Raw genomic sequence first — 25,146 nt, 5'->3', positions numbered from 1 at the left:
ACGCTACCTGCAAGGACACCAGCAAACTCTCCAACACAGAAATAGCAGAGGCACCTTCTCACTACCTGCCTCTCTCTGGCTTAGAGGAAGAAATCAGCAGACAATGAAATAAGGGTGTCATGGGTCCTCTGAAGACAGTCTCTCATCTGGGAGTTTTCAGTGCCAGTTTTCCTCATCAGGGAATTGCGGAGACCTTCGAAACTCATTCAGTCTATACCCTATAAGCCAGCAGCACTCACTCCAGAGGGTCTAAAAAGGGAGAGTTTCGGTATGTAACTTGAACAGTCTTTTAAAATGTGAGCCTTTTCTTCTTCACCAGTATTTAGAGACAATGGGAAGGGCTTCCAGTCTTTGACACAATAACTCTCTAACCATTTTTTTGGTAACATGGACAAAATGGGAATTGGGTAAAATAACAAGTGTGAGTGTTGGTTCTGCCAGATGCTTTGTGATCTTGATCACTTTACTTACTCCACTCTGAATCTCAATTGCTGCATCTATAACATGGGGGTATTGTACCATTCCTTCAGTAAATACTTATTGACTTCCTAGTAGACAGTAAGCTCTATGGTTGGTTACTGATAATAATGGCAGCTAACTTTTACTAAATAATTATTATATGCCAGGCACTGGGTGGTTTTTTTCTATTTTAAATTAATTAAGTCATTCAATTTTCACTAGAACTTCATTAGCTATGGTACTATCTCTCCCATCCCCAGTTTACCAATGAGTAAACTGAGGCATGGGGTGAAGTAACCTGCTGAAGATCAAGCAGTTAGATGGGAGGGAGGCATTTGAACCTGGGATGTTGATTCCAGGTTCTCCGCAATGAGTTGGTCAACCATGCTGCCTCCCAGGTGTTAGTGACCTAACAGTGGACAAAAACAGACTGGGATCCTGCTCTCATGATGCTCACTGTCTAGTGAGGTAAACAGGCATTGAACACATCATTATAATAATAAATATGATGAATGTTCTGAAGAATGAAACATGGTACTGGAGGATACCTTATTGCTCCTGGCCCTTTCTGCCCTGAGGAAGGAACACTTGATCTGAGATTTGCAGACTAAGAGGTGTTCATCAGTTGACAGGGTAAGAGAATTCTAGATAATGGGACCAATGTGTACAAAGGCCTCATGGTAGAATGAAAATGGTTTTGGAAGAACTGAGGAAGGCAGTGAGGCTGGAATGCAGAAATTGGCTAAGGGAGGGGGCCGAAGTGCTGGAGAAGTGGGCTGGGGCCACTCCATTTAAGTCCTAATGTACCTGTTTAATATTTTTGTCACAAGAGGAATGGCAATACATGAAAGTTTTAAGAAGGGCCCTTGATATGATCAGGTGTCTGTGTTGGAAATAACCCTACCATTAACATGCTCTGCAGATTAAAGATGAAAATCTTTTCAGACCTTGTACAGTGCAACAATACTAGTGGTTTTAATTAATGGGAATCTAGGTCACTCTTTCCCCAGTGATTTTGCATCATCACAATGTCACCCCTTGGACATTCTGGGATTATGTCCCTCCTGTCAATCTAATACACCTGGAGTCAGGAGCCATAGATAAGGTGATTTAAGGGATGTCAGCAAATCAGATTGGACACAATATTTTTCTTACTGAAACTTGCACAACCTAAAACTTTCAGCATCAATGTCTCTGTTAATATGCAAACGCTATCCGTTCAATACTACCACGTTAGTGGTTGATAAGATCACTTAAATTAGTGCTGGAGCCCTGTAGAAGTGGTGACCAGGATGATTAAAATTCCGGTTATAAATAGGGTGTAAAAACCTTAGAACAGGGGATGTTGTCAAGACCAGCCTGGTATTGTCATGAGGAAAAGGTAAGCTTTGTGCAATGGATGTTGACTGAAGACAAGCTTTTCTTAATTAACAGGGACTGATCCTGCCGGGGAGCTTGTACTGAAGACAGCCAGTTATTTATCAAAGAACTGGCCCACAACAACTTCAAAATATAGAATTAAAAATTTTGATGAATTTTTGCCAGGGATGAGAGGATTTAGCAATTAACTCCAAATCTGCAGCCTTGCTGTGTATGTTAATTCAAAATAACCTTTCAGATGTACAAAAACCTATAAACAGAGTGAGTGACCCTATCAGTATACTGAGGGCAGAGATCACAGGTACTTCACTACGTACGTAAGCACCTGGCATATAATTGTGTATGCTAGGGGGCTTTGTCAGTGTTTCCTATGGGCTCCTTGACTTATGACTGTGTGGAGTAATGCGATACGACGAGGACTTTTGCCAGCGGCTGAGTATTATTTCTGGAAAGGCAACGCTCCTGCACTGGGCCTTGAATTCTCCTTCCCTGCTGAACTCCAGGTTGTTCCATTCAACTCTCTTGGTCCTTCTGTCCTCATAGCAAGGGGAGGGGGTACCTGGGGCATCCCTTCAGAAGCCCTGCTAACTTCGATGCCTCTTACCTTGAGCTTTGACATCATCCACCACGGGGCATGGGGTCTTCACGATCACGTCACTTGGCCTGGAGCGCCGTCCTGTGTTGTCCACTCCCCACAGTGTGAACCTGGCAGGGAGTGGGAGGGCATGGTTAGCAGAAACAGTGTGGCTGGAGGCTAGATCTCTGTGGACTTAGCTCATGGCCCAGCTCTGCCTGGATGGGCGGCTACGGACCCGGATACTCTCATCATTCTGGGTCACGTTTACTGCCACCATCCCAGGCAGAAAGATGCAGCCTAGAGCCTCTCACTGCTTCCTAGTGGGTCTTGGGTTGTAATTTGCTGTCTTGGGTATATTTTTTGGCAGAGAGCATCATGGCATCAGGCACTGGTTCTCAAAGTGGGGCCCCCAGACCAGCAGGACCAGCATTACCTGGGAACCTGGGAGCAGCAGACCCCAGCCCAGACCCACTGAACTAGAAACTCTAGGGATGGGAACCAGACCTCTGTGCTTTCCCAGACCTTCCAGGTGACTCTAGTGCCTGTTAAACTTTGACACCCACTCAGGGAAACAGTTTATGTCTTTGGAAACAGACGGTCAGAACTTGGGTCTGAAGCCACATAGTTATAGTGAATGCCTGTGAAATGGAGATGATAATAAGACTACTTATAAGCCACTGTGAGAAGGAAATGAGACAATAATGTACAGAAATATCTGAAAGATAATATGGTTCACGACACTGCACATATCACATTAGTTCTCTTCACTTCTGTCCCGTGTGCAGTCAACACCTCTATGCAAAGGATTAGGGACAGCTTCCCTCTTTAAAGTGAGATGCAAAACAGCCCTAGTGGAGAGTCTCTTGGCTTGCCTGTGGCTAGACTCTTCATTCCCCACATACAGCTTACTCTGTTCCTCTGAGATAATGCCCACTGTGGACCAGGAATCCAGAGTGGAAACATCGCAGTCTCCATGACAATGTGAAGACATGATTCTACGAGCCCCTTCTAGGAAGAAAATGAAAACCTGGCTATTAAAGGCTGAAAGTAAAATTTCTCCTTGGATGGTGGAGCTATATGGAGAGGAAGAAGAGGAATTCTAGGTTCTGCCACTGAGAAGGGAATCTGAACATAACCATGGCAATCAGCTCTGGTGTCTGTGCCAAGGGCCTCTGATAACCAACCCAGTCGGTCTAAAAAAAATCATTAATATCGCCTTTCTTGTCGCTTTACTTTCTGCTGTGTCACCATGGGAGGCTGTGATTATTGGCAATTATTGATTTTCTTTCCTTTTGGCAGAGTTACAGGGAGGGAGAGAGGTGAAAAGGAGAGAGAAGCCCCGAGACACGGTGGTCCAGTTAAATGTCAGCTGGGTGTGGAACAGACACGCTGGTGAAGTAGAAAAGATATAGATAATTGCCTAATGATTCTGGCAAGAAATATGCATTTCTCTCAACAGAGAAAAGACAACCATGGTCCACCACTCCCTCCCTACAAAGACATCCACAGAAAGGTCAGTGTGAGAGCCTGTGTGCCCTGATACGTCATTTGCCTTCCCTCTGCCTTCTCCAAATTCTCATGCCGAATCATGGGGGCCTCACACAGGCAGGCCCCATACCACCTGAACACTGGTCTGCTGGGACTCAGAATGTGATGACCTGCCTGGATTCAGGACACAGCAGGTTGGGCCATACCTGCTGGCCTCCTGCAGGACTCCCGCCTCTCCTTGCTGTCAGACCAGGACCAAGTGTGCAGCCCTTCACTCCTGTCTGCAACACAGTGGCTCAATCCACTTCACTGGCCTCTGCCTCATCCCCTGTTCCTGAGTTCTGATAAATGGTTTTACCTAGTACTCAACCCCAGCCTGACCCTGATTCCAAACCCAAGGTCTTCTCATCCTTGTCTCCTTGCCATTCCTCTCCTCTAAGGTTGGAGGGGGCCCCTTGCACCCAGCCCCTACTGCTTCTGGTGGCAATGCTAGGCTGGCTGGACCCCTAGCAGTGGCAGCCATGAAATTTTCCATCATTCAGCCCCACGTGCCATATGCTGATGCCTCATTAGCTTCTTGTACTGTTTCTAGAATTGCGAATGGGGCCACCAAACCCAACAGTTGGTGTATCTGACCAGCCGTGTGTAGAACCAGCTCTGTTCCTGGTTCAATCCCACAGTCCAGTCTCAGGTCAGGCACCAACTCCCTCCTCTGCCCACCTGCTCTAGACCACCTTGACCTTCCCTCTCAGGAAGGGACCCAAAGGTACTGCTCGGAAGATTTCAGACTTGTACCTTGTAGTCTGGGACTCCCACAAGGTGAAGTTCCCCCTCATACCCGTGTTTCCTCCACAGAGTAGCAAGTGAGAAAGCCCCAGGATTAGCAATGTCATACAAACCTCGGTAGCACTGCCCTCTAGGGGCCCGAGTAAGCCCACTTCTCCCACAGAGGTCCTGATACCAGGGCCCTTGTGCATAGGAAGTCCATCCCCTGCCCAGAGGTGGGGTGGCTTTATCCTTGTTGCAGACTTGTGCTCTGAGCCCGGTTCTGGCTATCAGTTCTCATCAGTGTCAGGAGATAGGAAGTCCTGTTCTCTACCAGGCTGATGCTCTCGGGCCAGCATGGTCACGGGGCTGGGGCATGGGCCTTACCCGGTCCTCTGGTCCTTGCAGTTCGCTCTCCCTCTTCCTACAGGGCCTGCACCCCTGACTGTGTGTCTGAGTCCCTAAGTCTAGGCCCCTGCTCTGGTTTCCATTGCTGAGGCCCTGCCTGCCTAGTGCCCCATCCCCTGTCATTCTGGCCCTGCTCTGCCTGTTCCTGCCTGACTTCCAGAGCCCTGAGCATGGCCTTGGAACTCAGGTCAGGACTGCAGTGTGGCTATGTGCAGCTCTGGGCCACATGATGCTGCCTGCTATATGTTAAAATGTCACCTGTCCTAGACCGTCTATGGCTGCATTCCAGCCACCTTTTGTAGCCCACCATTCCTTAACCCTAGACCCTTAATTTCTAAGTGTCCTTGGACTATAATGAGAAACATCCTACTTCGTTGTCAGATGGACCCCTTCTCTCTCAGTCAATCCCCACCTCTCCCCTCCCCAAGCTTGCCCAAGCTCTGCCCTGTGGCCTGTCTTGCTGTAAGTTCCAGCTAAACTGTACTGGATGCTGACCTAGGATGAAAATACCTGTCCTCACATTAATTCTCACATTACCCCAATGGGGCAATCAGTGCAAAATTTAAGTTTTCTAGCTCTTTCCACTTTTAGTAGTGTATTTTATTTTTAACATAAAGCAGGTATTAGAAAAGGAGATGCTTCACTTAACCTTCTGAGGAGAGTCGGGGCTTGACCTAAGTGCCATTCCTCAGCAGTCCCAAATCCCTCAGTCTTGGAGGGCCCACTGAAAGAGCAGTCAGTTTATTTCACCATCATGGCCGGGGGAGCACTTTACACATTTCATGTGGAAATGCCATGTGCGGTCATTTCAGAAAGGCATTGGCTTACTGTTAGTGTTATCGTTTCTACCACTGAACACTCAGCACCCTCAGAGGGTTAGATGGGATTACTGGGCAAAAGAGATAAGCCCTGCTCCCAGTCGGAAGGCTCATGTGTAAGTATATTTACTGCTTTGTCCAAAACTCCTGGGCTTCTTCCACCGCTGCCTGGCTGGAATTGTTCAGCCCACAGCTAGAGACTTGGTGATGACCCCAACGGAGGCCTGTGTGAGTGTGCACTGACACAGAACAGCTCTGCTTCCAAAGGTGGGTCTTAAAGGCCTGAAACTTGAAGTGAGTGGAGGACTCATAAGCCCCCTGCTAAGGACTGGCTGTCTTGTCTGCTACTTTCCCACTTTCCTTCTCCAGGCATGGTGGTTTCTGCCCATCCCTCCGATTTGCTTCCCTTTTTTCTGAATTATCTGTCTGCTGTCACATACCCGGAAAGAGAGCAGCTCTCCTGTGAGCATGCATTGTGATGATGGGGCAGCGGGTTGTGAAAGGCCCGTGAGTCACCTCCCTAACCTTGCCTCAGTTTATTCATCTGTAAAATGAAGAATGCTGGACAAGACATACTTTAAGGTCTCTTTCAAGTAGGAGTTCTTCACTGTTTTTGGACCATGGATCCTTCTCTCTTTCAAGTAGGAGTTCTTCACTGTTTTTGGACCATGGATCCTTCTCAGAATAACGTTTTAAAAAGCATTAAATAAAATATACAAAGTGACAAAGGAAGCCAGCTAAGCAGAAATGCCGTTCCACCTCTGTGGATCCCAGGTGCAGAGCCAGCTCTCTGCTTTAATATGAGGTAATGAGGTCATGCTCTGAGATTCTCACAGTAACCTACAGCAGCAGGGAGTTAAGATGCAAGGCTTGCAGACCCTAAGCAACTAGCTGTGTGATTCTGGGGCAGTTACTCCGTTTTCTTGCACCTGTTTCCTCAATTATAAAATGGAAACAACACCCCTAATCTCACAGAGTCAGAGAGGATTCTCAGTCAGCACTCCATTAATGAAGGCCGCCCTCCTCCCAGTTTATAGAAAGAAAACTTAGTTGGAGAATGTTTCAGTGTCTTGCTTACAGCCATTTAGTGGTTAGGAACAAAAAACCAGGCTTGCGGCCCATGTATTCTCAACTCTTAATCTAGGGCTCTGTCCCTATCCCAAGGGCTGAAGCGCAGCTCTCCTGGATCCTTCCGGGAGAGGAATGTCACTCCTGGCCTTCCGCACGGCCCTCTTCTTGTGATCTGCAGCGCCACCTGGTGGAGATTTGCTGTTTCTTCCTTAGCCCCCTGCATTGGCTCCAACTTTTCAATAATCAGCATTCATAGTTCGCATTTTATTGAGATGTAGGAGGGACATAATGGGAGATCAGCAAAGACAGCTGGAATGAGAGACGGTACTGGCCTCGATCTCTGATCAGAAACGCAGCCAATCAGGCCAACATGAGGAGGGTTGCAGTGTGGGTAATGGCTGCACTCCTAATACCACTTCTTGTACATAGGAACTTTGGAATTCCTAAGTAACAGTGTGACTTAGCCACAACTGAAGGACTACTGAGCCTTTACTATAAATGATAATTCAAGTTTCACTGAGTTTGAGTTGCCTTACAGCAGGTTAGGTGGTCTGCACTCCCAAATCCTTGTTCCTTTCACCCGCTCCCCTCTAATAAAGGGCCACAACTGCCCCCCATCAAAAGAGCCAACGAGAATCATGGCAGTCGTGGAATCACCCGAAAAGTGCACCAACATGGTCTTAGTATTCTCATCTGTGTCTATATATACTGTCGAAATCCTCTAGAATGTCACTTGTGTTTATGTACTTTACTTTCATCATGCATGGCCCATAGCAACATCCCTTTTTCCTATATTGAAGACATTCAGCCTGAGCACTGAAGTTCATCTTGCAATCAGTGCCACTCAAATTTCTAGTGCTTTTCATCTCTGAAATCTTTAACTGTGGAAATAGAAATGATTTATTCTGGAAACCTTGACTCTATTCTCGTGACCTCCTCTGCAAACTGTTAAATGTTTTTCATACTGATGGGGTCATGAAGTCCTACAACGACATCACTATGAATTCTGCCTCAGCACCCAAATTTTTCCATCATGATTTAGATTCTATCATTATCTCTCCTTTTCTGGCATCTTTTACATCTCTGCATCACAAACATTTTACAATTGTTTCCAGAGCACAGGGAGAAATGGGGAAGAGTTCACAGAAAGAATAGGGTCATTCCAAGGGCCATGATATAGTTCGCTGCATTTCTTTGAAGAAAAGTGCTGCCCATTTCTAACGTTTATAAATTACTTCAATGCCATTGGAGCTAGCTAGCTTTCTAAAGCAGAGTTCTCGGTAGTCTATGCCTTTCCTCAAAAATAACTCCTTGGACTTACAGCATTCTATCTTTCCAGTCTCACTTTCTTCCTTTCCCTTTTACTCACCGTCTGCCTCTGCCCCACTAGACTACTTGCTACTCACCTTCATCCTTCTTCACCTTTGCCTTTGCAGTTTCCTGAGCCTAGTATACCTTTTCCAACATGACTCTGTTGGTTGAAATTCTACACAACATAGTTTAGATGACATCCACTCTAGTTAGAATTAATCACTTCTTTCTTCTCTTTTACAATTTTTTTTTTCATTTTTTGCTTTTCTATCTACATTTATTTAATTCTGCCTTAAGTTAAAGTTAGTTTTTTATATATTTCCCCTCTGTGTTGCAAACTCCTCAAGGGACAGAACTGTATTATCTTTCTAGATCCCCCCATTCCAGTGCCTAAGTACTTGAGAAGATTTTCTATAATGCCACCTGGGATAAGACTTCAGAGGCTCAACATGTTTTGCTGAGTCTCTAAAGGAACTCAAGTAGCAAGAAGAAACCGGTAAGAAGCCTTGGGACTGTCAGGGTAAGAAGTCACTAGGTAGGTGTGTGTTACTCACATGTAAATGGTGTCAGGTTCCAGGCATCGTATGATCAGAGAGATGGTGGTGAGCTGCTTGTCCGGCACCTGAGATGGCATTGCACAAGGAGACTTTGCTCCAGAGATGATGTCGTCCACAAAGCTCAGCACTGTTTCTGCCCAGAGGAGAAGGAATGGAAAAAGCATGAGAAACAATGATGGCCAAGCAATGAGGAGATGGAGTCAACTCAATGAGAACTTAACATGACAATGATTTGGTCCTAAATCTCTAGAGTAGAGAAAGAAGACTTAGAAGGAATGGCCTTTTCTATTTCATATTTAACCACTCAGAGCTGTCTAGAGTTAGTTCAGACACAACTAGGGCAAGAGGTACACATCACATCTGAGAGCTTTTTTTTGAGACAGAGTCTAGCTCTGTCGCCCAGGCTAGAGTGCAGTGACGCGATCTTGTCTCACTGCAACCTCTGCCTCCGAGGTTCAAGCAATTCCCCTGCCTCAGCCTCCCGAGTAGCTGAGATTACAGGCATGTGCCAGGGTTTCACCAAGTTGGTCAGGATGGTCTCGAACTCCTGACCTCATGATCCGCCTGCCTCGGCCTCCCAAAGTGCTGGGAATACAGGCGTGAGGCACAACGCCGGGCCTGAGCGCTCCTTTATAAAATGTTATTGGCATGGACAGAGATAGCATTCTGGTCAGTGGTCCCTGCCATACCTCAGCAATACATGTGCACATCAGGCAAAGGGCCTTGGAAGATGCGGTAGGCAGCTCTCTATGCCTGAAGGCAGCTGCGTATATCTTTAACCTCAGTGGCAGGCTCACCAGTAGCTATTTATTTTGAATTAGATTGTTGGTGCCATCATCCTGCTGGTGACCACATCCCATGCATAAGTTTTTGGGATTATGAATGTTGACCTTTCACTGTGTGCAGGTAGTGAAATATTAAGGCAAGGAACATTTTTCATGGGGTGTTTCCATTCCGTTAAGTCTTCCCTCTTACTAGCTGGACCTGAGAAAAGCAGTTTGCTTCAGGAAAAGACACGGGCCAAACACATTTGTTTGCACATGTTTTGCCTGGAGGGGGGTTATTAGCAAAGGAATTTTTTTTTTCTGTAATCATGGCAGTGGTTAGCAGAGAATTGTTTCCTAATTGTGGGCTAGGATAACTAGTGTATTGTACTGTTGTTTCTTTGTGAGTGTGCCTAGAGGCAATGAAATGGACACCTCTTTTATAAACAAAAAACAAAATCAAAACAAGGCTTTGTCAGATGCTCACCAGGCAAAAACTCTTAAATGGACAAGATGGCTGCTGCTTGGAAGAACAGCTGCTTCTTGGAGAAGAAGAACAGCTTCTTCTTCTCCCTGCTCCTCCTGCATTGCCCTGGCATACTGGGGACCTGGAGCAAAGCCATGAGGCAGGGCATTTTTCTTTGTTTTAGTTTTATCACCTTGGATCAAGACAAGCCCATGAAGTAGAAGGTGCTCACCTGTCTCCACTTTGGAGTGGTCCATCCTGTCAGTGACTTTCTCTTGACGGAGGAGGTAATCTACAATCTGCACCCCGATTGGTGGCTCTGAGTGTTCCCACTCCAGGACCACAAGAGTGCTGCTGGGCTCGTGAACTGTGGAGAGTCTCAGCCTGTGTGCAGACAGGAAGGAACATGAAACAGGGACACAACTGTGACTCACTTTGGGCACTGACTACCTCAATTGTGATACTGTAAGCTTTTCTTTCCCAACCAACTACAAAAATGATCTCTTTGAGGGCCTGTCTCTTTCAAAAGATAGTAATGTTTTTGAGGACTCTTGAGATCTGTGTTTTATGTATTAAATGCCTGTTACATATTATAAACTCAGCCAATAAGTGTAAATAAATAAATCAGTAGGTGAGTCAAAGATTAATGAATGTCTGCACATTACATGGGTCAGAGGATAGGGCTTTTGGAGTAGTACCGTTTTATATGGCTGGAAAACATCATAATTTCTAGATTTTTCTCTTGAAAAATATCAAGAGAGTGTGTGTATACTGCTCATATAAAGACGTATTGAAGGTGATGTCCAGAATCTCAAATTAATAAGGCCACAGCTGGTTTGGCTTCCACAACCTTATCAGGATCTGCCCTGCTGGTAAGGGAAACCCCAGCTTCCCTTCTTGCTATGGGAACTAACCTATCCTTTTCTCCAGGCCATCTGCTAGCTGGACCTTGGAACAGGTTCAGTTTGGAAGTAATATTCATAGGGGGCTTTACTGGACAAGAGAAAGTTGGCCACATGTCAAGTTCTCCTTGGAGTGATGTCCTCTGCCTGCTTGCCCAGATTCTGATTTTGGTTTCTGTCTTTGCTCTTGGTTTATATGGATATCCTGGTTCCTGATTCCAGCCTTTCCTTGCTTTTCTCACTTCATACTCTCATTCTTTACAAGTTGTCCACATTTACCACTGTCTTGCCTTGCCATCTCATACCTCTCTGTACCTCGCAGAAACTTAATAATCCTTGTTAGCATTCACTGGTATGGATCTCTTAATTGTTCACGTGGTTTCAATTCACAGCCACCTTCTGATTTCTTGCATGTGCCTCGGGTTTCCCCTCTTTCTTCCAATTCTGTGTTTCTTTCAAGACCACTGGATTCTGGGAATGTTCCCCATTCCTGCTCACTCCAGCCTCCCTCCCTTACAAGTATCCCTGCCATTTGTCTCATCCTTGGTTCCCAGATCTCATGATCACTCGTATTCCTGGCCCTCCTTTTCTCTGCTCAGCTCACAGGTGCCTGTCGGTCATCTCAAGGATCACTGTGCAAGGTACTAAGAATGAATGACACCAAACCATCTGCAATCTTCAATTTCAATTCAACAGAGATTTGTGAAGCACCCATTTGCTACTGGGGATGCAGTGGTGCACAAGCCCATCCCAGTCCTTCTTTTATGGAGCTTAGTGAGCAATAGAAGCATATAATTATACATGTGATTATAATAATATGTGATAAGAGTTTCAAAAATAAATTATAGTAAACTGTGGGCACAAAAGTAAAGAATTCAACTAGTGGGAAAATAACACAAAACACATGCTCTTCTGTTAGTGAAGGAGTGCATAGTTTGCATATGACATTAAAGATGGAATAGACCCAAAACAGTACAGATATTGACAAATTCATTAATTAGTGTCATATGCAGAGCGCTGTTCTGAAAAAAAAGCATTAGGAACGTTAAATAAGTTATATTTCTGAGAACACAAATTCTGTGAAAATATGGACTAAACCCGGCCTCTTCTGAGAAATAGAAGTGTATATGATTTATACAGACTTGTGTAAAACTAAAGCATATTTACGTTTCCCACTGAAACTAAGGTTTGCTACTGAAGGAGGTGACCAGTTGTCAAGAAAAGTAAAGTCCTTAATAGACATTTACTGTTTATGAAAATGTAGCCCAATTTAATCTTTTGCAAAAAGATTTAGTAAACACAGGTTTAAAAGCAAAATAAGCCCTAGGACATTATGACTGGATCTTGTGTCCACCTGATAACATTTGGTAGCTTCAGTATTGTTTCAGAGGTAGCTCTCTTACCTGGTGAATTAGTCTAACAGCAGCAGTTCTCCTAGTGGCTCCCTTTCTACTAAATGAAAGAACTTTTATTAATAATCAGCTTGATTCTCTTTTAACCCAAGAAGTCCAATCGTGACTATGAAGAACAGGAAGCCAAAGGCTGGTTATCTACAGTCAAAGGCTGTAGGTATCTAAAAGCACCTACAGAGAGAAGGAAGACTGTGGACAAGAGAAGAAATTGGCTTGTAATGACCCTCTAGTGCTGCATTGTCCTCTTTCTCTGATTTCTTCTTGCTCTGTCCTGGCCTTTTAGTGCCCACCTGCACCTGCATGAAACAGGCCAGAGGGCAGCCTCTCAATTGCTGGTTTCCTAAGCGGTCTGTTGCTCCTGCCTACTCAGCCTTTCACTTTTGCAGGGCCTGATCTTTACTTCAGGATTTCTTTGCCTTACCGGCCCCTGGGGTCACTCTCTTCCAGCTTGTCATGCCAGCACTCTTTATTACATACAATATTCCTGTGGCTTCAGTCCCACGGCAGATGCCATATTAGAGGCTACAAGGGATTCTTGTCTCAGGTCCTGGCCCTTAGCTTGGCCAGTTCTGTTTAGTCTTCCATTGAGGGGAAGGAGACTGGGCATGTCCATTCTCAGACACCTTTGTAGCACTTCATCCTCTTCACCCCTCAAATGCAGACTCTCCTATTGTTCATCCCCAGCCCTCTGCTCTTCCCTCTTGATTATTATTCTGGAGCACTCTTTCTAATAGCTGTGGTTTCATCTCCCATTTTTCTGGGGTTGACTGAAATCTCATCTCTAGTATTTACTTTTTTGCAGAGCTACATCTTTCTTTCTGCACACTGAACAGCCCCACACTCAACTACCCCATGACAGCTCCAAGGCAAGCCCAAATGAAACTGGCTTCCTCCTCAAACCTGCCTAACCTTTGATTCTTCTTTGCTCACTGGTGGCCTATTCATCTTCCCAGCCACCAGGGTCAGAAGTCTTAAGTTCACTTTCCACTTCTCCTTTCTCCTCATCACTACTTCAATCAGTCACCAAGCCCTGTTGGTTCTGCCCCAGATCATCTCTCAATTTTATCCTCTCCATACTATAATGGCCAAGAACATGCCTCTTAACCAATTCTGCTTCCTGCTCTACCACTTTGGAAAACTCATTCTATCCATTTGAATGCATTTTATTTTGTCTATTAAATGAGCAGTATCTAACTGCTCCATACAATGCCTGGCACCCAGTAAGTGTTCAATGAGTGGTTATGTTGTTGGTCTAGTTAAGCTCTCAGTGTAGATATCTAACTTCTTCCATTACAATGGCACTTTTCTCTCCATTGTCTTCTAGTTATGCTGTCCTACTTTCTCCACCTTCAAGGAGAAGTTCAAGCGCCACCTCCTCCACAGAGCCTTCACCATGGCGTCAGTTCAGACTTGACCATTCCCTCTTCTCACTTTCTTTAAATGCCTCTTGTTAACACTTGTCACACCCTTTCTTCTACTAAAACCATCTGTGCTGCCTCCCTTGGTAGATTGAAAGCTCTCTGAAGGCAGGTATTGTGTCATATTTTTCTTTCTGTTTCCCAGTACCCAGCCTATTTCTTTGCAAACAGTAGACACTCAATATCTGTTTCCAGAGTAATGCTGAAAGAGAGAAAGAGAACCATACACAGGCTGTGGGAGAGGTGCACAGGTGGGGAGTCCATCAGCTCCAAAAGCAGTGGAGTCACATCGACACCAGTCCTCGATGACATCTCCAGTCCCTGAACACCAGAGAGAGCTCATGGTAGCCTCCTGCAAGAGCTGCATGAGAGAACAGGGAAAAGATTGAGTTGAGAAGCCAGGGCTAGGCCGTCAGAATCAAGAGGCAGAGTGTCAAGGATCTGCATGGCCCTAAATTACTTCTAGCAGCAGGTTGTGTTGCCACTTTATCATTGTGGAGTCTCAAATTCTGGTTCCAGGAGATTGTTTCTGGGAAGCCCGAGCCTCTTAGAACCTCTAGGGTGTCTGTCTCCCTTTACTGTAACAATTCCCCCTTGTGGTAACAGGCTGCCACTTTGGGAGCAAGTCATATTCCGCCCTCCATCTGCCTCATATGCCACTCCATCATTCCACACCTTAGGCTCTAGAAAAAAAATGATGCCTCTACCACACATCTTCCGGGTGGCTACTCTTCCCTCTGCCCAGAGGCATTAGCCTTTTCCCAAATGCTTTTCTGTGCATCCTTAGCTACCTGCCCCAGTGTCCCCGTTGCATTCCTTCAGCATGCTTTCTAACCTGCTTACAATATTTTTGCAATGCTGCCTTGGGTTGTCATTTGGCATTAGGCATTTTTTTCTTAGTAAATCATGAACAGGAGAAGCAATGTGGCACACAGGCTAAGAGCTGGGCTCTGGAGCTGTCAGCCCTGAGTGAGAACTCTCACTTTGCCAATCACTGCCATGTGACCTTGGGCAAGTTACATAAGCTCAGTTTCCTCATAATAAAATGGGATAAAAATAGCACTTTCCTAATAGGCTTGCTGTGATAATTAAATATAATAATATATGCCAAATGAAATAATGCATGCATAGTACCTGGAACACATTAGTCACGAATAAATGCCAGCAATTATTATCGTCTTTGAATAACAGGGTTGAGTCTTAGATAGAAATTTGTAACCATCACAGAACCTAGCAGAATTCTTTACATGCAGAGGGTTCATAGAGATATTTACTATTAAGTAAAAGGACAGAAGAATAAAATTAGACCAGCGAAGTAACAGAACCCATAATAGGGCCAGTCCTGGGTGAAGACGTGGATCCTGATGGAGTACTGACCCTACAGAGGCGTGCTGCTGCCTCAGGCCCATCCCAAGGGGAGGGAGAGGGTGGGACTGGCTGCAGGGAGCATGGCTGGTCCAAGCTAGCCAAGTCAGGACTTTCTCTCTGGGTGAGCTCAACATCTGCAGCTTTGGCTGTTTCTTATGATTCTCTTCTCTTTGTTTCATTCTCACCACATTCACACCTAATCGGTAAATTAGAAAAGTGAAACCTAGCTATCCTTGAAAATTTTAGACCAAAGAATTCAAAAGAAAAAGAGACAAAGGGAAAAAAGGAGATAACTCTACAAAAATCAGAATGTCTAAACCTAAAGCCAGCAGCCTATGTTCCATTCTTTCAGAACCTTACATAGGCCACCTTAGGTTAGAATAGTTAGAATAAGGGTCCATCCTGCCCCCTCCCCAGATTGGAAGCCTCTAGGAAACAGAAACCAAAGAATGATTATAACTATCTTTTGTGCAGAGATTTATAATTTACAAGGCCCTTTTTGATGCTAACACTTTGATGAATGGTTATCAAGATTTACAGTGGAGAAGACTGAGAGTCAAAGAAGTGAGATGACTTGCCCATGGTCATAGGCTGGTGAAAAGGGCAGTAACAGAACCTGAGTTCAACATGACTCACTGGACAACTCAGGCTCCCAGCATGAAGCCTGGTGCGTAAGTGCCCCACTTTATGCTTTGCCTGACTGATCCAAATTCAAAATTAAAAGATGCATTGCTTAAAACTAGGAAAACAGAGTCCTTTGAGATAAGTAGAATAAAGGCAACATTGTGACTACTGCCTGGCAGAGCCTTCAATCAACAATTATTTGCTAAGCACCTGCAAGGGGCCATTTTCTACATGAAGCATTAAGGATACGAGGATGCACAAGACACCTGTGGCCCCTGTCTGCATAAATCTTAAAGTCAGATGACAAACAAACAAGCAAAGTTACAATAACTAAATCACCACACCTGTGGTCAGAACCTCAAAGGAAAAGGTTGAGCTGCCATGAATGCATATGGTGGCAAGAGAGACAAGGAAAGGTAGATAAGCTCACAGAGGGGTACGCAGAGGCCTCTATGAGGATGCAACTTTTTATCTGAGCTCTGAGGGCTGGATCAAAAGTTATTTACTCATGAAAGTTGAAGTAGTGTTCCAGGTTGAAAAAACAATGTCAACAAGACCAGCCTGGATGGAACTTGACTTCTAAAATCAATGGAAAAAAAGGTGGGTCTGTCTGTAAAAGACAGCCTGAGGGAGAAAAGGTTTTCTCAGCAAGTGGGAGGGAGACAGGGCTGAAACACAGAAGCCTTGTGGGTTATGGTGAGGCAGGGGGCCACATTTCAAGAGCACTGGTAAGTAATTGCAGTATTTAAAACAGTGGAGCAACATGATCAGATTTTCAATCCAAAAGAGAAAGGACAAATACCTGTGATGACAAATAAGCTAAATATCATTTTGCAAAAGCTTTCACTTTCCATCTTCAATTTACACCACTCTATAAGAGTTCCTACTCTGGGCAGGGTATGGTGGCTCATGCCTGTAATGCCAGCACTTTGAGAGGCCGAGACAGGAGGATCACCTGAGTTCAGAAGTTCGAGACCAGCCTGGCCAATGTGGCAAAACCTCCTCTCTACTAAAACTACAAAAAGTAAGCTGGCCATGGTGGCAGGCACCTGTAATCCCAGCTACTCAGGAGGCTGAGGCAGGAGAATCACCTGAGCCTGGTAGGCAGAGGTTGCAGTGAGCTGAGATCATACCACTGTACTCTGGCCTGGGCAACAGAGCAAGACCCTGTCTCAAAAAAACAAAAATTAAAATAAAAAAAAAGAGTTCCTACTCTCTGAATCTTGGGCTGCAGGTAACTGCAAACTGTTGGATGAGGATAGAAGAGAGGAATTAAGAAGGAACCCATTTGGAAAGAAAGAGAAAGGGAAATTACATTTGTCTGAGTATCTACAATGTACCCAGCATTGCATAGGGAATCCACATTTGTTATCAGATTTAATCCTTATTCCAGGAAAGAAATAAAATTTTCCAATTTTTGTTATTGTTGTCTCTAAGGAGAGTGGTTGAACTTCAAGCTAAATTCATCTATCCATTCATTTGTCTATTTATGCATCCATTCATTTATTTAACAGAAAGCGAACTATGCATCAGCCACTTGCTAGGCACTGGGATTCTGGAGAAGAAAAACATCCTCATAGTCTAGAGGGGAGGAAACAACTATGTCAACAGCTGCGATAATAGGTGATGCATGCTATAAAAGATATAGATACAAGCCGGGCACGGTGGCTCATGCCTGTAATCCCAACACTTTGGGAGGTCGAGGCTGGCAGATCACCTGAGGTGGGGAGTTCGAGACCAGTCTGACCAACATGGAGAAACCCCATCTCTACGAAAAATACAAAATTAGCCAGGCATGGTGAAACATGCCTGTAATCCCAGCTATTTGGGAGGCTGAGGCAGGAGAATCGCTTGAACCCCGGAGGAGGAGGTTGCAGTGAGCCAAGATCATGCCATTGTACTCCAGCCTGGGCAACAAGAGCGAAACTCCGTCTCAAAAAAAAAAAAAAAAACCCAAAAACAAACAAACAACAAAAACATACAAAAAACAACAATAAAAAAAAAAAGATGTAGATACACACACAATGGGAATTACATGAAGGGATACGTGGGTTGGCCTAGGAGTGTAAGGAAGGGCTCTTGGCAGCTGAGACGTTTGAGCTGAAACTGAAGTAACAGCAGGACTTTTCCAGTGGTAGAAATGTGGGCAGGAACATTCTTGGGACAGAGAGTTTGAAGTCTGAAGGGCCATATACATGAGAAAAAATGTGTTTGAGGGGGTAGAAAGAGTTAAATTTTGGAGTGCAGAGTATAAGATATAGAGTGGTAACAACCTAAGTAAGTGAAGACAAAATTGGATCATGAACTGCCTTATAATGATGTTCTGAGGACATTAGATTGTATTCAATAGATTCTGTGGAGTCATTAAATTACTTTGATGCCAAATTATCTGAAGTCCATATTAGATATATAATTCTGGGTGGTCTGTCAGGGAGATCAGTGAGAAGGTTACTTTAACGGGATAGTAGCCTGATATCACAAAGGATGCCGGAAATAGGTTGTGATGGGGGTATCATTAAAAAAGAATGAATTTAAGAGATATTTGAGGCTCTTCATGATAAAATGGATGTTGGGAATGATGATGAAATTCTAGGAAGTGGCCCCAGTCTCCAGTTCAGGCAACTTAGTGGAAGATAGTGCCATTCACTGGGATGGCCACACAACAGGTATGAGTTTGTGCTGGAAGATAATGAGTTCAAATGTGTTGGGTTTGAGATACCTGGTTCATTATACGGTTTGACCTATTTGTTTGTTTCTTTATGATATTCACAGATTAGACTGAAATATAGCATCAGAGATTATTTAGTCCAACAGGAAGACAATGAGACCAACAAAGGTCAGAAAATGGACCCAACGATATGCCAGAGGTAGAAATAAAAACACATTGAATTATATTCTAATGTCGTGATTTGGCACTCCTCTACTTCTTAGCTTCTTCACTCGTCATCTCCATTCTTTAGGAAAGGGGAAAATTGGAAAGAAAAACAGAACAGCGGATGGCAAAGACAAAATATGTCTAAGGAAGAAACGTGACAGTGACTGAACTCCAGCTAGGGTCACTTGTCTATGTGTTTAGAAATTAAAGAGTTCAAAAGATGGCCAGATGGAAAGCATTTCTCAACCCATCTCTTAAAACTGGTGCAGGGAGAAAGGGAAGGGGATGAGGTAGGGCCAAGTAGGGGATCCAGAAAGGGAGTTGCCAAAGACAAACTTCCTTCAGCTTCCCCATTTTGCTCGCAATCATACATAGAAAGCACAATGCACTCTCTCATCTCCCAGCATGCTTTCTCCATTCTGCAGCTCTGTACACCCTGTTGCAAGGATGGTTTTGAGTGAACTCTCTGATCCCACTACTCCCAGGCAAGTGGCCCGGGAGCTCTTAAGGTATCAGCTGCAGCAGCCTTGAGACAAAGAGGGGCAGGTAAGGGGAGAAGAAGGGGGCTGGGCATTGGCTTAAAGACACTGCAGCTCTGGGTCTCCCTGGTGACTCACGCCCTCTGCCTTTCCTTTATCCTTTCAGACCCATCCTTCTGAAGGTCTCTTTTCTCCCACTCCTCCTCCCGTAGCCACCTTTATCAGATTGAAGACAAATGTGTAGGCCACAAGAACAATTTATCTTTTTGCTCCTGTGAAAAACCTTATTTTCAAACACTCGGTGAAATATCTGTGGCAGAGGCGGGTAGGCGAGAGAAACACACACACCTACAAAATCCCTCCTGTTGGTCTGAACATTACCTATGAAACAAACACCAGGTGTTCCTTAAGGAGAAAACAGAAAGCAATTATCACCCCACCTGGATGGGCACACCTCTCAGGCAGGTAAGCAGCTCACTGCTGCGACTCCTGCTGCCTTGTCCCCAAGGCTGCCTTTGCCATAGTTCCAGAAGTCCCACACCCGGTGTCTCCTTGTTTTACTTTTGTTGTTGTTGCTGTTGCTCCTGCTTTTGGCATCTTTGGAAAGGGAGAGGCAGAGGCAAAGGAGGAGTGGTTGGGAAATGGCGGCCCAGCAGCACAATAGAAAGGCAGAAAGATCTGCCTGGATGTGGCGTTTTGTTCTTATAGCCAGAGTGATGGGCAGGAAACCAACCCCTTCCAGGGCGAGGCTGCCAGATCCTTCCCTTTGCAACCTGTGCCTGATATACTCCTTCTAGTCCAGCTGCAGCTGGGCCAGGCTAAGGGATCAGTGAGGGAAGCTGGCCCACCTCCCAAGCCAACTAGAGTGAGGCAGAACTGAGCATCCTCCCCACAACTGTCCCCAAGGCACAAGGTTCTCTGAACAATGACTTTGATGATGGCAAATATTGTGCCTCCCTGCTTGCTTCCTTCCAGCCCTTTGTGTAGGGCTCAAAGCCCTACACAGGTGCTCAGTTGTGACTCCTGGATCATATTATCCTGGGTGTTGTAGATGCAATGATTTGACTTAATATGCAAACATGCAAATTAAAGCAAATTAGGTGCCCAGATTAGTTAAACAAAAAGCCTCACTATCCATATTCTAGCATGGCCCTCAACTGCACCCTGTCACTTCCTCACACCATTTGGAAAGCCCTCTGTTGTGGTTGACGCCTCCCAGAGCCAAGAGTCCCAGGTCTCTTACCCTCTGGGTCTGGTTGTTGGTCACTAGTTCATAGATTGGGGCTGCTTTGGTCACCTCCAGCAGAACCGGCTCAGCAGGGGTGTCAGGGCTGGTTGTCACATGACACAGGGGGCAGGACGAGGGGCATCGTCCCTTGCTCTGGCACTCCATGCGGACTCCAGCCGCCATGCGCTTGGTGCCGGAGTCTGACAAGCTGGCGATGTATTCTGGGAACGTCAGCACCTTGGGGTCTCTTTCCCGCTCCTCAGACTCATCGGATGGGGAGTTGCCTGCAGACGCAAAATGGAAAGAAACAGAGAGGGAGTCAAAAAAGTAAGGACTAGCATGACCTCGTGGCCCCTGAGTGCTGGGGTCCAGTCTTCGGGATCAGAAAGAGCCACTGAAGGGGAAAGAATGTGATTCTGCCATCCCACTTAATTTGGGGCACCCAACCTCCCAGTGACACACAGAGGTGGAAATGGCCCTTTTCAGTGAGAATCCAGGTTGTTCCTTTTCTGAGAATCATCAGCTCCACTGAATCTCTAGAGGGATCGGGCTCCATGCTGATGACCCTCAGCAAGAATACAAACCATAAAAGTGATTGTTCTAGGACTCAATTTCTTCATCTATGAAGTAAAGATACGAATAGTACATACGTCTAGCATTGGGTAATGAATGAATGGCAATTCCTTTTATAAAGCACATAACACAATGGCTAGCACATGGCAAACCATCAAAATAATAGTTTTAATTATAAATATAGCTAAGATTTAGGAAGCCTGTACTATAAAAGCGAGATCCGTTCAAGGTCTACTTTAACCTTTATGATAACTCTCTGCATGGAGTTCTATCATTATACTCAGTTTATAGATGAGGAAAATGAGGCCAAGAGCTTCAAGGTCACACAACTAGTAGATTGTGAGAACTGGGATTTGAATCCACTTTTGTCTGATTCTTAAGTCTTTTAGGTTAGAGAGGAAGAAGAATAGAACTCTGCTTCATTATTAATCAATATATTGAAGATGGGAAGGGAATTTTGACTTTTTCAAAAAGATTTGCACTCCAAAACTTGAGAGATGGGTCCACATCAATTTTCTTTGTTGAGTAAAGGATAGTTAAAGAATCTTTTGGTCTACTTTTGGTGACAAACATGGGAATTGCCTACCAGAGAATAATGGTTTGTTCTTTATACAAGAAAGCACTGCTTGGCATTTCTCTTCCCAGTCCTCATGATTCTCCATTTAACTTATTAATTCTAAAGGAAGATTGAAGTAGTGTTTGCTGACAAAAAAAAGCACTGGGTTTCTGAGATTCATCACTCCTTTTTGCAGTTGCAGTCCTGAATGTGAAACAGCTTCAGAGAGACCACTAAGCTTTTGGACATCCTGGATATATACAGAACATTCATTATGGCCCTCTCAGACTCATGAAGAATGCAATGGACAATGGGCTGGACCTTTGGAGGCACTGGTTGGAAGGATTTTTAAAGTGGTTCCCGAAGGTAATTGTAGATATGACTCACTGACTTTATAAAAGAGTTCTCTCTTATGGGGTCCAGGGAGCTCTTTGCAATTCCCTTCTTGTTTGCTATGTAATATGAGCCCATTTAGAAACATTACGAGGCATTTCAGCATTGTTGTTTACCAGAGGAAACAATGAGGAAGTTTTACCTAGCACGTTAAAGCAAAGGACTCTCTGACTATAAATATGGCATATAATCCATCCCATACTTGCATTTTGTTTAATAATTGACCCAGAGCCAAGCTCAAACCCTTCCTAGATTATAAGAGAACTGTGTAACCACTCACACCAAAAATAAGAATGATGGCTTCAAATAGAACTAGCCCTCAAATCACTTCACCCATGGGTAAATCTTCACTGACAGGGAGGCTTATGCAACCCAGTCAACTGTGTGGCTACGGGTATTTGCAAAGTGGCCACAAGCCGATCCAAGACTCCCCTCCTCCAGCCCCTCACCAGGACCCCAATCTCTTTCAATATACTGTATGGATTGAGTGGAGCGAGTGTGGGTGGGGTGAGGTCTTTGATCCTTGGTGTGATTTCTGGGCAAACAGTCCTTCATTAATGCCTCATGGCATTTCTAAATGGGCTCATATTACATAGCAATCAAGAACAGAATAGCAAGAGAGCTCTCTGCACCCCATGAGAGAACTCTTTTTATGAAGTCGATGAGTTGTAGCTCACAATCACCTTCTGGAACCACTTTGCAAATCCTTACAACCAGTGCCTCCAAAGATCCAGCCTATCAAGCATCACGTTCTGATGAGTCTGAGAGGAACAGAATGAGTGTTCTGTGTGTGTCCATCATTCCCCAAAGCCCAGTGGTCTCTCTGAAGCTGTTTCATGCAACATATGGAAAAGGGCTCAAGCATTTCAGAAACCCAGTGCTTTTTTGTCAGCAAACTCTACTTCATTAAGAAAGTAAGTAAAGGGCGGACGTGGTGGCTCGCTCTTGTAATCCCAGCACTTTGGGAGGCCAAGGTGGGTGGATCACGAAGTCAAGAGATCGAGATCAGCCTGGCCAACATGGTGAAACCCCGTCTCTACTAAAAGTACAAAAATTAGCTGGGCGTGGTGGCGCACGCCTGTAACCCCAGCTACTCGGGAGGCTGAGGCAGGAGTATCGCTTGAACTCGGCAGGCGGAGGTTTCAGTGAGCGGAGTTCACGCTACTGCATTCCAGCCTGGGCTACAGAGCAAGACTCTGTCTCAAAAAAAAAAAAAAAAAAAAAAAAGTCAGTAAGTTAAATCCCGCCCCCCCAAAAAATATCAGTAAAGATAGTTTCTTTTCAAAAAAGATTATTGAAATTTCGCCATGCAAGTCTTGCTAGAGGGCTTGAGGGTCTCCTGGTTGGCTCTTACCCACCTTCTAATCATATGCGTTTCCTTACTGACCCGCAGCCCTCCTTGTTGAGAATTTGTTGAGTCTGGGAAAAGAATTTCCACAAAATGACCGCTAGATGGTGATATAAGTCTAAAATGACTTTCGTGAGCGGGAGGGGAAAAAAAAATGGATAAATCTCACTTCGGCACCGTAGAAAATAAACTATGAAAAAGTAACACATGGCTACTTTAAAAAAATGTTGTGGAGGTACAATTTTTCTTCAACCGGAGAATAAAAAATTAGCGACTAAAACAATTCCATAACATTTACCCTAAACAGAAAAATATAGAGGGGCATAGGATGACAGGATAATTAAAGGAAAATTAAATTCCAAAGGGAAAATAACCCCTACCCCCAATATCCTTAACATGGAGTAAACACTACTTCAAAGGGGAAGTAATATGCCACCAGTGCCTTTTCTCGCACCTTAAATCCCCAAATACCCAGGCATGCTTCCCACGCCCCCTCCCCTCATTGCTAAGCGTGTACCGTGCTCATGACAAATGGGGCCACTAGAGGGCGCTGCGACCACAAACAGCCTGGAGCTGAGGTCCGAGGGCCTTCCTGCCCTCCAGCTGGCCATCACTGGGTCCTGTCATAGCTGTAAACATCTGAGGGGCTGCTCCCCTCACTACTGTTTTCTGGCGATCCCAATTAAAATCAAGATGCAGCGAATCCCCCTCAAAGCCCTTCAGTTCTAGATACCTGGCAAGGTTAGGGAGTAGAGAGGAATGGGAAGGATGTAGAAATCCGCGGAGGGAACCCACCAAATTCTTGTTTTAATTCAGAATCATATTTTCTGTCTCCGGAAAACCTTCAGGTCCATATAAAAAGAGCCCCGCCGGAGGCCAAGACCCACTGCCTTCTGGTCCCCTCGCTATGCAGGATGGGGCTGTCTGGAGAGGAGCTGGATTTGCACAGGAGTGATGAGCAGCGAGCTCCCAAAAGCTATCTATTCAGCTTCCAGCAAAGAATAGAGATGTGTGTGTGAGGGAGATTTTTCAAAGAAGAAATGCATTTCCTATGTTCAGTTAAAGATACAATTGGGAAGTACTCTTTAAAATGATGGAGTCCAATGGTGAAAGCCCAGATAAATCTCCCTTAGCCCAAAGAGAGCACCTACAACCATCATGTCTGTGGTAAGTGAGAGTCGTTCAGGTCCTAAAAGCTTCAGGAGAGGCTGATCTTTGACCGTTGCTTTTAACTCTTCCTGTGTGGGAGTGAACAGTGGGGGAGGTTTGTGCGTGGAGAGTCGCAGGAGAAGACCCTACCTTACTTCCTTGTGAATCAATGGCTCACCCCCTCCACTGCCCACACCTATTACAGTTCTTTGGGGCATCTTCCCTCTTCTACCCTCTAGAGTCTGAGTAGAACTGCTCTAGAGGTTGGAGACACTATGCTGTCTTTTAGCAAAATAAATATTCTAGTCCAATAAATACACTGTCTCTCTGGACAGAAGAAATAAGCTACAATTAAGGTCTCAAAATCTTATAATTGACAAAGGTGACTTTTGATAAAGAATACCCAGATGTGGCTCCCTCCCACCTCTGTCTGCAGAATTCACTCCACTGTTGTCAGGGAAGGTTCCGGAGTCCAGTCAGGACACTTCAGTTTCTTACAAATAGAAGAACATCCAACCTGGAATGTAGTTAACAATCCTAAAACTGTAAAGCATTTTGCAAATACAGCTTGCTATAAATAAATGCCATTTGCTTTAGGCTAAATCTGTATCCTACAGCATACAGTGGATGAGTTTCCCCAATAGAATATTGTGGTATGAGAATATCACGTCCTTAAAGCTCAACATGTCATTGTGGATGTGCACATGGCCTTAGGCACGTACATAGTGGCCCACCTAGATTCAGGAGCACATGAGGG

The 25,146-nt window shown here is 44.8% G+C and overlaps 1 protein-coding gene across 1 annotated transcript in view; it reads right to left on the bottom strand.

Moving 5' to 3' along the window:
- ASTN1 (astrotactin 1) overlaps positions 1-25,146 on the bottom strand; it is a 315,948-nt gene that overhangs the window by 14,302 nt on the left and 276,500 nt on the right. Inside the window, exons 17-21 of the mRNA XM_054448052.2 lie at positions 20,386-20,654; positions 14,024-14,157; positions 10,297-10,448; positions 8,832-8,967; positions 2,444-2,544 (exon numbers count right to left, since the gene is read on the bottom strand). Coding sequence (XP_054304027.1) covers positions 2,444-2,544; positions 8,832-8,967; positions 10,297-10,448; positions 14,024-14,157; positions 20,386-20,654 — 792 coding nt within the window. The remainder of the gene's footprint in view (positions 1-2,443; positions 2,545-8,831; positions 8,968-10,296; positions 10,449-14,023; positions 14,158-20,385; positions 20,655-25,146) is intronic.

The sequence above is a fragment of the Pongo pygmaeus genome, chromosome 1 (assembly GCF_028885625.2).
Source record: "Pongo pygmaeus isolate AG05252 chromosome 1, NHGRI_mPonPyg2-v2.0_pri, whole genome shotgun sequence".
Classification (NCBI taxonomy): domain Eukaryota; kingdom Metazoa; phylum Chordata; class Mammalia; order Primates; family Hominidae; genus Pongo; species Pongo pygmaeus.
The sequence above is the reverse complement of the archived record's forward strand: the minus strand, read 5'-3'. Positions and strand labels throughout refer to the sequence as shown.